This window comes from Trachypithecus francoisi, unplaced genomic scaffold (genome assembly GCF_009764315.1).
Source record: "Trachypithecus francoisi isolate TF-2019V2 unplaced genomic scaffold, Tfra_2.0 Lachesis_group13, whole genome shotgun sequence".
NCBI lineage: Eukaryota > Metazoa > Chordata > Mammalia > Primates > Cercopithecidae > Trachypithecus > Trachypithecus francoisi.
Window position 1 is genome coordinate 88,749,411 of NW_022681458.1, and position 13,899 is coordinate 88,763,309.

General features: G+C 37.6%; 1 protein-coding gene across 2 annotated transcripts in view; it reads right to left on the bottom strand.

Annotated features, from left to right (window-relative positions):
* Positions 1-13,899, bottom strand: part of GALNT13 (polypeptide N-acetylgalactosaminyltransferase 13) — a 612,297-nt gene that overhangs the window by 331,684 nt on the left and 266,714 nt on the right. For both annotated transcript variants that reach the window (XM_033231450.1, XM_033231449.1), the window contains exon 4: positions 10,829-10,997. In XM_033231450.1, the coding sequence (XP_033087341.1) occupies positions 10,829-10,997 (169 nt within the window). The remainder of the gene's footprint in view (positions 1-10,828; positions 10,998-13,899) is intronic.

Below are 13,899 nucleotides of genomic sequence, written 5' to 3' on the forward strand. Positions count from 1 at the left end.
ATCTGTCAGTTCGTTTATGGCCTTCTCTGCAATAATTATTCTAGTTATCAATTCTTCCACTCTTTTTTCAAGATTCTTAGTTTCTTTGCACTGGGTACGTAATTCCTCCTTTAGCTCTGAGAAGTTTGATGGACGGAAGCCTTCTTCTCTCATCTCGTCAAAGTCATTCTCCATCCAGCTTTGATCCGTTGCTGGTGATGAGCTGCGTTCCTTTGCAGGGGGAGATGTGCTCTTATTTTTTGAATTTCCAGCTTTTCTGCCCTGCTTTTCCCCATCTTTGTGGTTTTATCTGCCTCTGCTCTTTGATGATGGTGACGTACTGATGGGGTTTTGGTGTGGGTGTCCTTCCTGTTTGTTAGTTTTCCTTCTAACAGTCAGGACCCTCAGCTGTAGGTCTGTTGGAGATTGCTTGAGGTCCACTCCAGACTCTGTTTGCCTGGGTATCAGCAGCAGAGGCTGCAGAAGATAGAATATTGCTGAACAGCGAGTGTGCCTGTCTGATTCTTGCTTTGGAAGCTTCCTCTCAGGGGTGTACTCCACCGTGTGAGGTGTGGGGTGTTGGTCTGCCCCTAGTGGGGGATGTCTCTCAGTTAGGCTACTCAGGGGTCAGGGACCCACTTGAGCAGGCAGTCTGTCCCTTCTCAGATCTCACTCTCCGTGTTGGGAGATCCACTGCTCTCTTCTAAGCTGTCAGAGTTCTTTGAGTCTGTAGAGGTTTCTGCTGCTTTGTTGTTGTTGTTGTTGTTGATTAGCTGTGCCCTCTCCCCAGAGGTGGAGTCTACAGAGATAGGCAGGCCCCTTTGAGCTGCTGTGAGCTCCACCCAGTTGGAGCTTCCCAGTGGCTTTGTTTACCTAATTAAGCCTCAGCAATGGTGGGTGCCCCTCCCCCAGCCTGGCTGCTGCCTTGCTGTTAGATTGCAGACTGTCGTGCTAGCAATGAGGGAGACTTCCTGGGGGTGGGACCCTCCCGGCCAGGTGTGGGATATAATCTCCTGGTGTGTCCATTTGCTAAGACCCTTGGTAAAGTGTAGTATTGGGGTGGGAGTTACCCGATTTTCCAGGTGTTATGTGTCTCAGTTCGCCTGGCTAGGAAAAGGGATTCCCTTCCCCCTTGCGCTTCCCAGGTGAGGGATGCCTCGCCCTGCTTCAGCTCTGGCTGGTCGGGCTGCAGCAGCTGACCAGCACCAATTGTCCGGCACTCCCTAGTGAGATGAACCCAGTACCTCAGTTGAAAATGCAGAAATCACCTGTCTTTTGTGTTGCTCGCGCTGGGAGCTGGAGACTGGAGCCGTTCCTATTGGGCCATCTTGCTCCACCCCCCCACTTTTTTTTTTGAGACGGAGTTTTGCTCTGTCGCCCAGGCTGAAATGCAGTGGCTGGATCTCAGCTCACTGCAAGCTCCGCCTCCTGGGTTCACGCCATTCTCCTGCCTCAGCCTCCGGAGTAGCTGGGACTACAGGCGCCTGCCACTTCGCCAGGCTAGTTTTTTGTATTTTTTTAGTAGAGACGGGGTTTCACCGGGTTAGCCAGGATGGTCTCGATCTCCTGACCTCGTGATCCGCCCGTCTCGGCCTCCCAAACTGCTGGGATTACAGGCTTGAGCCACTGCGCCCGGCCAAAAATACACATTTTAACCATAAAGACTGACTTTCAAATACCCGATTTTAAAAATTATATTTTGAACAATTACTGTAATAATATATAGATAAAGGCAGCATTGATTTCATAAAGGTGAAATAGAAAGAAGGACATTAATTGAATTTCTGATCTCTGGTACACATCTTTTATTTTTAAGTTGAGAATTACTACATCTTTCATATGCTAGTAAAAATCTTGCCTCTAAAGATAACAATAATAGTTTCCATAATATTTTGATTTATCTAATGTTCTTAAGTGTGAATGTGAAGTAAATTCTACTATTCATATTAAAAGTGGCATTTATGTGACTCTTTGTATATGTATGTTTATACACACACACACACACACATACACAAACATAAACAATCAGCAATACCACAAATCTCCTAGTCACCCAATTTGAAACATTAAAGTCATATTTTGACTTCCCTTGTATCTAGTAAGTCACCAATTCTGGAAAACCACTTGAAAATATACTTAGGATAATTTTTACTTACAGTTCCTATCTCTTTCCTATTAATGCACATACACAAATACTTACATATACAAATAAAGTTGAAAATTCAACCACATTCCCATCCCTCCTGAAGCTATCTTAAATTTGGTGTGTTTTCTTTCTCTTCATTTTAATTAATTACTACATATTGCTTTAAGTTTCTAAGGCCGTTATCCTAGACAAGTTCCTCATCCAATCAGTTCTATGTGACTATAATAGCCAATAAGGAATCTTACTAAATTCAGGCTTCTCTTATCTGTAATACCTTTTATATATTACTGCAAGAATAACTCTTTCTAAATATAATTTCCATCACACCATGTTTTTGTTCTAAAACCTCCTTGTTGCCTACTATCATATGTCTAAATAAAATTATTTTTAAGACTCTTCATCATCCTCCGCAGGCCAATGACCTTGGATGAATAGTTAACAACTTTCTAATTGAGTTGTTTTGTCTTCTCACAAGGCCTCATATACTTTCTGTCTAAACTGTATCATCATTTTCTATTCCTTGGTTATCCAAACCTTCTGCATATTTTTTTTTTTTTTGAGACGGAGTCTTGCTCTGTCACCCAGGCTGGAGTGCAGTGGCCGGATCTCAGCTCACTGCAAGCTCCACCTCCCGGGTTTACGCCATTCTCCTGCCTCAGCCTCCCGAGTAGCTGGGAATACAGGCGCCCGCCACCACACCCGGCTAGTTTTTTTGTATTTTTTAGTAGAGACGGGGTTTCACTGTGTTAGCCAGGATGGTCTCGATCTCCTGACCTCGTGATCTGCCCGTCTCGGCCTCCCAAAGTGCTGGGATTACAGGCTTGAGCCACCGCGCCCGGCCCCTTCTGCATTTTAAAAATTACTTCTTTATTAAATTTTCTTATATTTTTGGAGAAAATCAGTCTGATTTAATTGCTGTGAACTCTAATTTTTACTGAGGTTTAAATAATTGAGTATGTTGCCTTAAGCCACATAGAACAAAAATATAGGGAACAAAACAAAATACTAGAAATATGAGAACACAATAAAAACCATGATAGTGGATAATATTTTAAAATCCCTTTCAGGCCTACATAACTCAAGTAGGAAAAACATAAGCAAAAACATGATTACCATGTAGATTTAGAAAATGAAAAATAGATTTTTCTGCTTTCTAAATTAGAATTTGCAAAAACAAACAAACTAATAGGTATTTGGTAAACGTGAATATATAAATTATTAAGAGTATAAATAAAATGATAGCCAGGCTCCATACCTGTTTACCTATGATTCATGTTCCTAACAAACAGTTTTATTTACCCTCCTCTACCCAGAACTGGCTTTCTTGTCTATACTATCCTTTCTGCTGTCTCGTTTCTGTCAGCCTAGTTCTACACAAATTCGTCTTACAAAGGTTGGTTCCAAATACACCTTCCTGTAAAACTGTCCTTCATCACACCTTGATACAATGGCACTTCTAAATTCACACTGCTACATACTAGGAGATATATAAATATATATGTGAATTATATATATATCATTTTGATTTATATATATCATTTAAAAAATACATATAATATATAATATATATTATATGTATATCATTCAAATATATATATATATATTCCATTCTCTAATGTAAAACCGTATCTCTTAGTTTTCATGGGTACACAATTACGTCCTGATAAATGCTGAAAATATCAAGTCAGAAAATCAGAACATAGAATGGTGGTTGCTAGGGGCTGGGAAAAGGTAGAGTTGCTCTTTAACAGCTATAGAGTTTCAGTTTTACAAAATAAAAATAATGCTGGCCGGGCGCGGTGGCTCAAGCCTGTAATCCCAGCACTTTGGGAGGCCATGGTGGTTGGATCACAAGGTCAGGAGATCGAGACCATCCTGGCTGACATGGTGAAACCCCGTCTCTACTAAAAATATAAAACATTAGCCGGGCGAGGTGGTGGGCGCCTGTAGTCCCAGCTACTCGGGAGTCTGAGGCAGGAGAATGGCGTGAACCAGGGAGGTGGAGCTTGTAGTGAGCCGAGATCGCGCCACTGCACTCCAGCCTGGGCGACAGAGCGAGACTCCGTTTCAAAAAATAATAATAATAATAATAATGCTAAAGATCCATTGCACAACAATGTAAATTCACTTATAGGGAACAGAAAAACCTTTCCTCTACCTCCTTAGGGTCTATAACTGGGGCTTGTGAATTAAACTAACAAAAAAACAGATTAACAGGAAAAAAAGGCATACACATTTTATTTGATTATAATCATTTGATTTTCACATAAACAGAGACCTTCATAGAAAAGAAATGAAGACCCAAACAAGTAGTTAAACTCAGTGGGTTTATACGGCATTTTAAAAAAGGGTGATAAATTGTGGAGAAGTGGCAAGACAAAGGAAAAGGTTTTGGGGCTTCTAGGGTGGGAAACTCTGTAATGTAGTAGGGAAACTAATGGATAATAAAGGTTATTTAGTAAAATTTGTTTATGCTGGCTTATCTCGGCAGCATTTCTATCTCTGCTAATAAAGCTTGCTCTTCTCCTCCTGGTATGAGAGTGGGGGATACTTTTATAAGTCAAATGTATGCCCTACTTTAGGTAGATGGGGAAGAGCAGAGAGGTTTCCTGTGCCTGCTTTTCCTTTATTGCCTTCAGCTCAAAAGAATCTTTATGCTAAACTGGCATATTTTAGGGTAGCATATTCTGATGCCCTTTATACTTAACACTACTTAACTATGTGCTTTAAAATAGTTAAAATGGTAAATTTTATGTTATGCATATAGTACCGCATTTTTCTCAGAAGTTGAAGGTAGTAGTGTCAGAAAATTAAATTACATAAGGAAACCATAGAGGGGTAGTTCAAGTGTAAATAAAGGTTATGTGGCATGTTTTCTGCATATGATGTACTTAAATGTGTCCCTGAGAACATGCCTAGACATGTGTTACTCTACTTTCTTATTTGAAAGAAAACTTACAGTGTAACAGTATTATTATCCCCCAAATGATAATAATACTTATATTCACATGCCTCAAGTGTGTGTATATATGTGTGTGTATGTGTATGTATGGGTGTGTACATATGTGTGTATGTATGTATGCGTGTGTGTGTATATATATACACACACATACCTCGTGCATATGTAAACGTGCAGGCATTCTAACATACCAGTTTTAATCTGGAGAGTGAAATTAATTCTACACATGAGCATATTACATAAATCAAATTATTAAAGAAATTATTATTATCTTCATAGGGAAGACTTTTACCAGCATATAAATGTTGCAATAATTCTCAAATTAAAAAGAAAAGATGTGGAACAGAGATTGGAAATCCAATTAATATTCTCATTTTCTATTTCTCCTTTGTGCAATCAATGCTACATTTATCATATTTTAATTTATGGGAAAGGCAAACCTTATAAACGAACATGTACTCATGAGTTTGAGCACAGAAAAAATATATACTATATCTTATTCCTACTTTATGTAGTAAATAAATTCTTTGTCCTTTGAGAGCAACTTATTCAAAATTCGTATGCTACAGCTCCTCTTCCACTAATAATGTAAGGCTGCTAGAGTCTTTTCCTCTTTATCGATTTGAAAGTGTGCATACATAAGAAGCAGTTATTTAGCCTAGGACATAAAAAGCTAAAATAAAATTTCTATTTTCTCAATTTTTTTCCTGATGAAAAATATTTAAATGCTCGCTGCATTATAATCTTCAAAAACTCAATACCAGCCCTTGAAGTGTTATTAAATGACTGAATTCAAGTAAATGCTAAATAACTTTAGGTTAAAAACCAAACAAAATGACATCCATTTATTTACTTTCTGACAACAGAAGTATTTAAACCCTGCTCTTATGAAATCCAAAATATATAAATTTACAAATATTAGCCCCATAGTTGATGAGAAACATGCTAACAAATCTCTAATGCTGAGCCATTAGTTAATAGTCATTTTCCCCAACATTCTGAATCAGATAGAACATTAAGTCATTCACTTTTTAAAATTTTATTTGTGGGGGAATGGACAAAGGAGAGAGGGCTGGTTACAGTTGTGTAAAATTTTATTTATCCAGATAAATAAAATTTCTGTGTAAACTTATATGTAAATTTTTAGTCTCTATGTATATATAAATATAATTTATGTTATATATTATATATTATATATAATACACATTTGTATGCAATCCTAATTTTTTTATATAAGATGCTAGTTACAAAAAAAATTATGTTACTTTTATATTTTAAGTACAATAAAGGGCAGATGCCTCTTTATGAAATGTTTTACCTTCTTGAAGGCCCTTCATTTCTGAGATTCTTATGTAGTCTCTCTCTCTGTGAGTGTGTGTGTATATATATTATATATATCATATAGGATTACATACAAATGTGTTGCATGTATTAAAACATTACATACTTTAAGTAATTTTTTATAAATATTTAAACATTCCTAGGGATAGATATTACAGAACAGAACTTCAGTTTGTCCTAATGGTTATTCACAACTGCCTCCAAAAAAAAATATTTTTACCTAGTCTGTTCCTGCGTAAACATAGGATATATGCTTAGATTTATTCCCTGAATACATTTTCCAATATTTGCAAATTGATATTAACATCAAACATAACATTAAACTTTTTGGACAATTTTCTGAATTTAGCCAAAATAGTTCAAAGGTATAATGCAGTAAAATATGATTAAATATTTGAATGAATTCACAGTTTGGATGATTCAGACACTTTCTAAGTATCAACTCAAGTTTTCCACTAAAATAAATTCAGCTTCTTCTTAAATTATTTATTTTAGAATCCTATTCTTTTTACATCTTTATATAATTTATATCAGTCATCATTTGTGCTAGCTTAATATATCTATATCTTTTTAGGATATAATTATCCAAAAACTGAACTGTAACTGACATACAACCAAATTATAAAAATATTTTCTAGATCAAATGAGTATTAACATTTCTACATCTTTTAAATAACAGTTTGGCTATGTGACTCATGGTAAGTTTTTCAACATTAGTTGTTCCAAGGCAGTCCCACAACTGAGTCATTCAAGATGACTTGCAAATGTCCTTGGTAAACCTCATACACTGTGACTTGTCTAGGAATTTTGCATGGTATTTCTGTTTTCTTTCTTACAACATACACTGTAGTTTTATATAAAAATAAAATGAAAAAATATTTCATTAATATTATTTCAGAAACTGTAAAATATGAGAATTCAAGCAATAGTAACCACAATAAATACAGGATTTTATGTACTTTTCATGCTAAGCAACTTGACTTATTCATTTATAATGTTGGATCTCTCCACAGTTTATGACTTACTCATAAACTTAGTATGGTAAGGGATCTTTTTTTTTTTTTTTAGATTAAGATAACAAACTAGAGCTAAGATATTCTCTCTTTTTTTTTTTTTTTTTGAGACAGAGACTCACTCTGTCACCCAGGCTGGAGTGCAGTGGCACAATCATGGCTCACCGCAACCTCTGCCTGCTGGGTTCAAGGGATTCTCCTGCTTCAGCCACCCGAGTAGCTGGGATTACAGGCATGGGCCACCACACCTGGGTAATTTTTGTATTTGTAGTAGAGACGGGGTTTCACATGTTGGCCAGGCTGGTCTCAAACCCGTGACCTCAGGTGATCTGCCCGCCTCAGCCTCCCAAAGTGCTGGAATTACAGGCATGAGCCACTGTGCCTGGCAGAGATTCTTAAAAGAAAAAAATATCACTGGCTATGAATATTTTAAACACTAGCTCAATGGAGTTTTTTTGTTTATTTTGTTTTTTTGAATTCATGGTTCTGATTTATTTGTATTCTGACGATTGAAAGTCAAGAATTTTTAAAAACTTGAAACAGTGTTTACCTAGTTTTCTGGAATATATAAGTATCATATCCACCCATTTTATCACACTACAGCAGAGGTCCCTGGGGCTAAGGACCAGTACTGGTCCTGGCCTGTTATAGGAACCCAGCCACACAGCAGGAGGTGAGCTGCCCGAGAGCAAGCATTATCACCTGAACTCAGTCTCCTGTCAGATCAGCCACTGCGTTAGATTTTCGTAGAAGCACAAACCCTATTGTGAAATACACATGCAATGGATCTAGGCTGTGTGCTCCTTATGAGAATCTAATGCCTGATGAACTGAGTTAGAACAGTTTCATCCTGAACTCACTCCCAACCCTCAACCCGCCACCTCCAAATCTGTAGAAAAATTGTCTTCCACAAAACTGGTCCCCAGTACCAAAAGGTTGGGGACCACTGCACTAAAGCATACTACAGCATATAAAACAAAGTAATAAATGCAACGTTAAAACATTATAAACTTAGCATCCAAAATGCTCAAAATTGCTTTGAAGACTACGCTTATTGTACATATTTTTTGTATATGCTTATTGTATATACTTTTAAATGTATCTATATACAAACAAATATATATATACATGCATAGGACTACACGTAAAACTATTTTTACATAGTAATTTGCAATGCACAAATTTAATATTAAATGTTGAACTATTTTCCAGGGGCCAAAAATGTCCACAATATGTAATTACTTGTGATTTTGTTGAGAGAGACATTTCAAAAGTATACAATGGTTGTGACAAAGCAGTTACTAAGCTACCAAATAAACCTCTGACAATTACGAGCCCTGGAATCTCAACAAGATTTTCTTTTTTTTTTTTGAGACAGAGTTTCGCTCTTGTTGCCCAGGCTGGAGTGCAATGGCAAAATCTCGGCCCACTGCAATCTCTGCCTCTCAGGTTCAAGCCATTCTTCTGTCTCAGCCTCCCAGGTAGCTGGGATTACAGGCGTGCACCACCACGCTCAGCTAATTTTGTATTTTTAGTAGAGATGGGGTTTCACCATATTGGTCAGGTTGGTCTTGAACTCCTGACCTCAGGTGATCTGCCTGTCTTGGCCTCCCAAAGTGCTAGGATTACAGGCATGAGCCTCCGAGCCCAGCCAAGGTTTTCATATTATATGAAGTAATTCGGAAAGAAAACAATAAGAGTTAGTAAATATGATGCTAATATCATGACACAGTATGTAATGTAGCCCATTAGAGGTGGCAATTTTTATTTGCATTAATTATGTTCTGTTGCATGTAGAGAAAAATCATTAAGTGCTCAAAAGAACAATTTATATTTACATGGAAGTGTGTCCTGGAGTATATTTGTAAACTTAGAGATTATCTAAAATCTCAAGACACATCTTTTATTAATGCCAAGAGTTTGCTTTACAAGGACTATATACTAGAATTACAATTCTGCCACTAAATTTCATTTTATTACATCTGTTTAAAATATGTTCAACTATCTAGAGAATAGCTTAAAGTTAATCACATAAAAATTGAATTTTTCAACATCATTTTTCATGTAATATTATTTTCCACGTGCATATTTCTTCTATAGCTGATAATCAAGCATTCTAATTATAAACAGTAGTATAAATTGCTGGAAACCATAATAAACTACTTTTATAGGATCAAAGAGTCATATAGACAATTAGCTATTTTTATGCTGGAATAACAATGCAGGTATATGGACCTTTTTATGCAGTAAGGCAAATACAGCCATGCATTGCACAATGACAGATCACATATATGATGATGGTCTCTTATAAGACTATAATGAATCAGAAAGATTCCTATTGCCTAATGATGTTTTGATGATACTGACCCTGAATATATCTAGGCTAATGTGTGTGTTTGTGTCTTTGTTTTTAACAGAAAAAATTAAAAATTACATTAAAAACAGAAAAAAACTAATAGAATAAGGATATAAAGAAAATATTTTATACAGCTGTACAATATGCTTGTGTTTTAAGCTAAGTATTAATACTAAATAGTTTAAAAGTGAAAAAAATTAAAGACTTTATGAATTAACAACATCACAGTAATGTAAGGTTAATTCATTATTGAAGAAAGAAATTTTAAAAATAAATTTAGCATAACCTAAGTGTATAGTGTTTATAAAGTCTACAGTAGGGTACAGTAATGCCCTAAGCCTTCACACTCACTGCACACTCACTGACTCACCCAGAGCAACTTTCAGTCCTGCAAGCTCCATTCATGCTACATGACCTATACAAATATACAAATTTTTATGTGTTACATCATGTTTTTACTATACCTTTTTTTATGTTTAGATACAAAAATACTTAACATAATATTACATTTATCTACAGTGTTCAATACAGTAATATGCTGTATAGCGTTACAGCCTAGAAACAATAGGCTACATTATACAACCTAGAAGTGTAGTAGTCTATACCATATAGGTTTGTGTAAATACACCTATGATGCTTACGCAATGACAAAATTGCCTAATGACAGATTTTCCGGGACATTTCTGCAGTGTTAGGCAATATATAACTGTAATCTATTAAAGAGAATATTTGCTCTACATCTGGTAGATAAAGAAAGCAAAACAAAAAGGCAACAACAAAAAACATCTCACAAATAAAAACCTGTTTGGTCTGAGTATTTTGCAGCGTCTTTGTAAGTAACATATTTTGCTTTGCCAGAAAAGAAAATAGCTAATCATTTTCAGCGGATGCATGCACAATAAATTCCTGCTATGTGATAGGTACTCAGAACCACACATTTCTAGAATTGATATAATCTCAGTTACTGGAAATTCTGAGATTCTGAAATATGGTGATTATGAATATAAAAGAGTATACAACAAATGTAAACTTACCCCTCTAATCTTACATCTGGCAGACTTCTATTAAGGGCAATCAAATCACTGGCCATCAGGTTAAACTGATTGATTTTAAACAGCTCTTTCATTTTCTCCTGGTCATCTTTAGGAATTAACACAGCTTTTCCCATTTCTCCTGGCCCTTCTTGGTTTCTTGAAATAACAGCTGTAAGACATACAGAGAAACAGACATACGTACAAACACACAGATAATGAACTAAATAAATAAACTTGTGTGTCTGATTAGATTCTGAAGCATATTATTTACATTCAGGTTTTATAATATAATGATCGAGATTTTACTACTTATAAACCACACACTATGCTAAAGAAAAACATCAATTCTGCATGTTGTCTTCCAAGTTTAGGTAAATTATATGATGACTAAACATTAAGACAATAATTCTAAACAGTACAAAATACCAAATCTTAAAACTTCTGTCATATATTTAATACACTTATTAGAGAAAAATGAAGTTGAACACTAGGCAGACAAAATAATGCAAAATAAGAGAACTTTAAAGAATATTAAGATTAATTTCTTTTCACATCCAATTAAATGTTTTGATATCTCACATATCTACTGCCATTACATCTTTATAAAGGCAAACAAAACTGATAAGGCTTAATGCCATAATAATTTAATTCCTTTGTCAAAACATTTTGAATTGTGTCAAAAGAGGCTTCACAGTGGTGACATATAACTTCAAATGTCAAGTTGAATTTGGATACTGTGTACTCTATAATTGAAACTTGACAATAATATTCTGGGATGAATATTCATTAAGAGAATGCAGGATTTGATATATAAGCGAATTTTCTTGCCACTTCTCCCAAGTTATCACTACACTGAAGTCCCTTCTAGATCTAAAGTATGTTTCAAAGTGTGTGTGGGTGTGTGTGTTGTCTACACATACCTGTATGCATGATAATATATAGTAGTAAGACAAAGTTCCAGTTGGCCCAAATATATCCTGAACTTCCTCTTCACAGTGATATCAAATTAGGTTAAAATGGAGGGGGGGCGGAGCAAGATGCCCAAATAGGAACAGCTCAGTCTCCAACTCCCGAAACGAGCGACACAGAAGGCCGGTGATTTCTGCATTTTCAACTGAGGTACTGGGGTCATCTCACTGGGGAGTGCCAGACAATCGGTGCTGGTCAGCTGCTGCAGCCCGACCAGAGAGAGCTGAAGCAGGGCGAGGAATTACCTCACCTGGGAAGCACAAGGGGGAAGGGAATCCCTTTTCCTAGCCAGGGGAACTGAGACACACAACACCTGGAAAATCGGGTAACTCCCACCCCAATACTGGGCTTTAAGCAAACGGGCACACCAGGAGATTATACCCACACCTGGCCGGGAGGGACCCACGGCCACTGAGCCTCCCTCATTGCTAGCACAGCAGTCTGCGATCTAACCGCAAGGCAGAAGCGAGGCTGGGGGAGGGGCGCTCACCATTGCTGAGGCTTAAGGAGGTAAACAAAGCCGCTGGGAAGCTCGAACTGGGTGGAGCTCACAGCAGCTCAAGGAAACCTGCCTGTCTCTGTAGACTCCACCTCTGGGGACAGGGCACAGCTAAAAAACAACAGGGGAAGCAGCAGAGGCCTGCGCAGACCCAAACGACTCTGTCTGACAGCTTTGAACAGAGCAGTGGATCTCCCAACACGGAGGTTGAGATCTGAGAACGGACAGATTGCCTGCTCAAGTGGGTCTCTGACCCCTGAGTAGCCTAACTGGGAGACATCCCCGACTAGGGGCAGACCAACACCTCACACCTCACAGGGTGGAGTACACCCCTGAGAGGAAGCTTCCAAAGTAAGAATCAGACAGGTACACTTGCTGTTCAGCAATATTCTATCTTCTGCAACCTCTGTTGCTGATACCCAGGCAAACAGGGTCTGGAGTGGACCTCAAGCAATCTCCAACAGACCTACAGCTGAGGGTCCTGACTATTAGAAGGAAAACTATCAAAAAGGAAGAACACTATACCAAAACCCCATCAGTATGTCACCATCATCAAAGACCAGAGGCAGATAAAACCACAAAGATGGGGAAGAAGCAGGGCAGAAAAGGTGGAAATTCAAAAAATAAGAGCGCATCTCCCCCTGCAAAGGAGCGCAGCTCATCACCAGCAACGGATCAAAGCTGGATGGAGAATGACTTTGACGAGATGAGAGAAGAAGGCTTCAGTCCATCAAACTTCTCAGAGCTAAAGGAGGAATTACGTACCCAGCGCAAAGAAACTAAGAATCTTGAAAAAAGAGTGGAAGAATTGATAGCTAGAATAATTAATGCAGAGAAGGTCATAAACGAAATGACAGAGATGAAAACCATGACACAAGAAATACGTGACAAATCCACAAGCTTCAGTAACAGACTTGATCAACTGGAAGAAAGAGTATCAGCGATTGAGGATCAAATGAATGAAATGAAGCGAGAAGAGAAACCAAAAGAAAAAAGAAGAAAAAGAAATGAACAAAGCCTGCAAGAAGTATGGGATTATGTAAAAAGACCAAATCTACGTCTGCTTGGGGTGCCTGAAAGTGAGGGGGAAAATGGAACCAAGTTGGAAAACACTCTTCAGGATATCATCCAGGAGAACTTCCCCAACCTAGAAGGGCAGGCCAACATTCAAATTCAGGAAATACAGAGAATGCCACAAAGATACTCCTCGAGATGAGCAACTCCAAGACACATAATTGCCAGATTCACCAAAGTTGAAATGAAGGAAAAAATCTTAAGGGCAGCCAGAGAGAAAGGTCGGGTTACCCACAAAGGGAAGCCCATCAGAATAACAGCAGATCTCTCGGCAGAAACTCTACAAGCCAGAAGACAGTGGGGGCCAATATTCAACATTCTTAAAGAAAAGAATTTTCAACCCAGAATTTCATATCCAGCCAAACTAAGTTTCATCAGTGAAGGAGAAATAAAATCCTTTACAGATAAGCAAATGCTTAGAGATTTTGTCACCACCAGGCCTGCCTTACAAGAGACCCTGAAGGAAGCACTAAACATGGAGGGGAACAACCGGTACCAGCCATTGCAAAAACATGCCAAAATGTAAAGA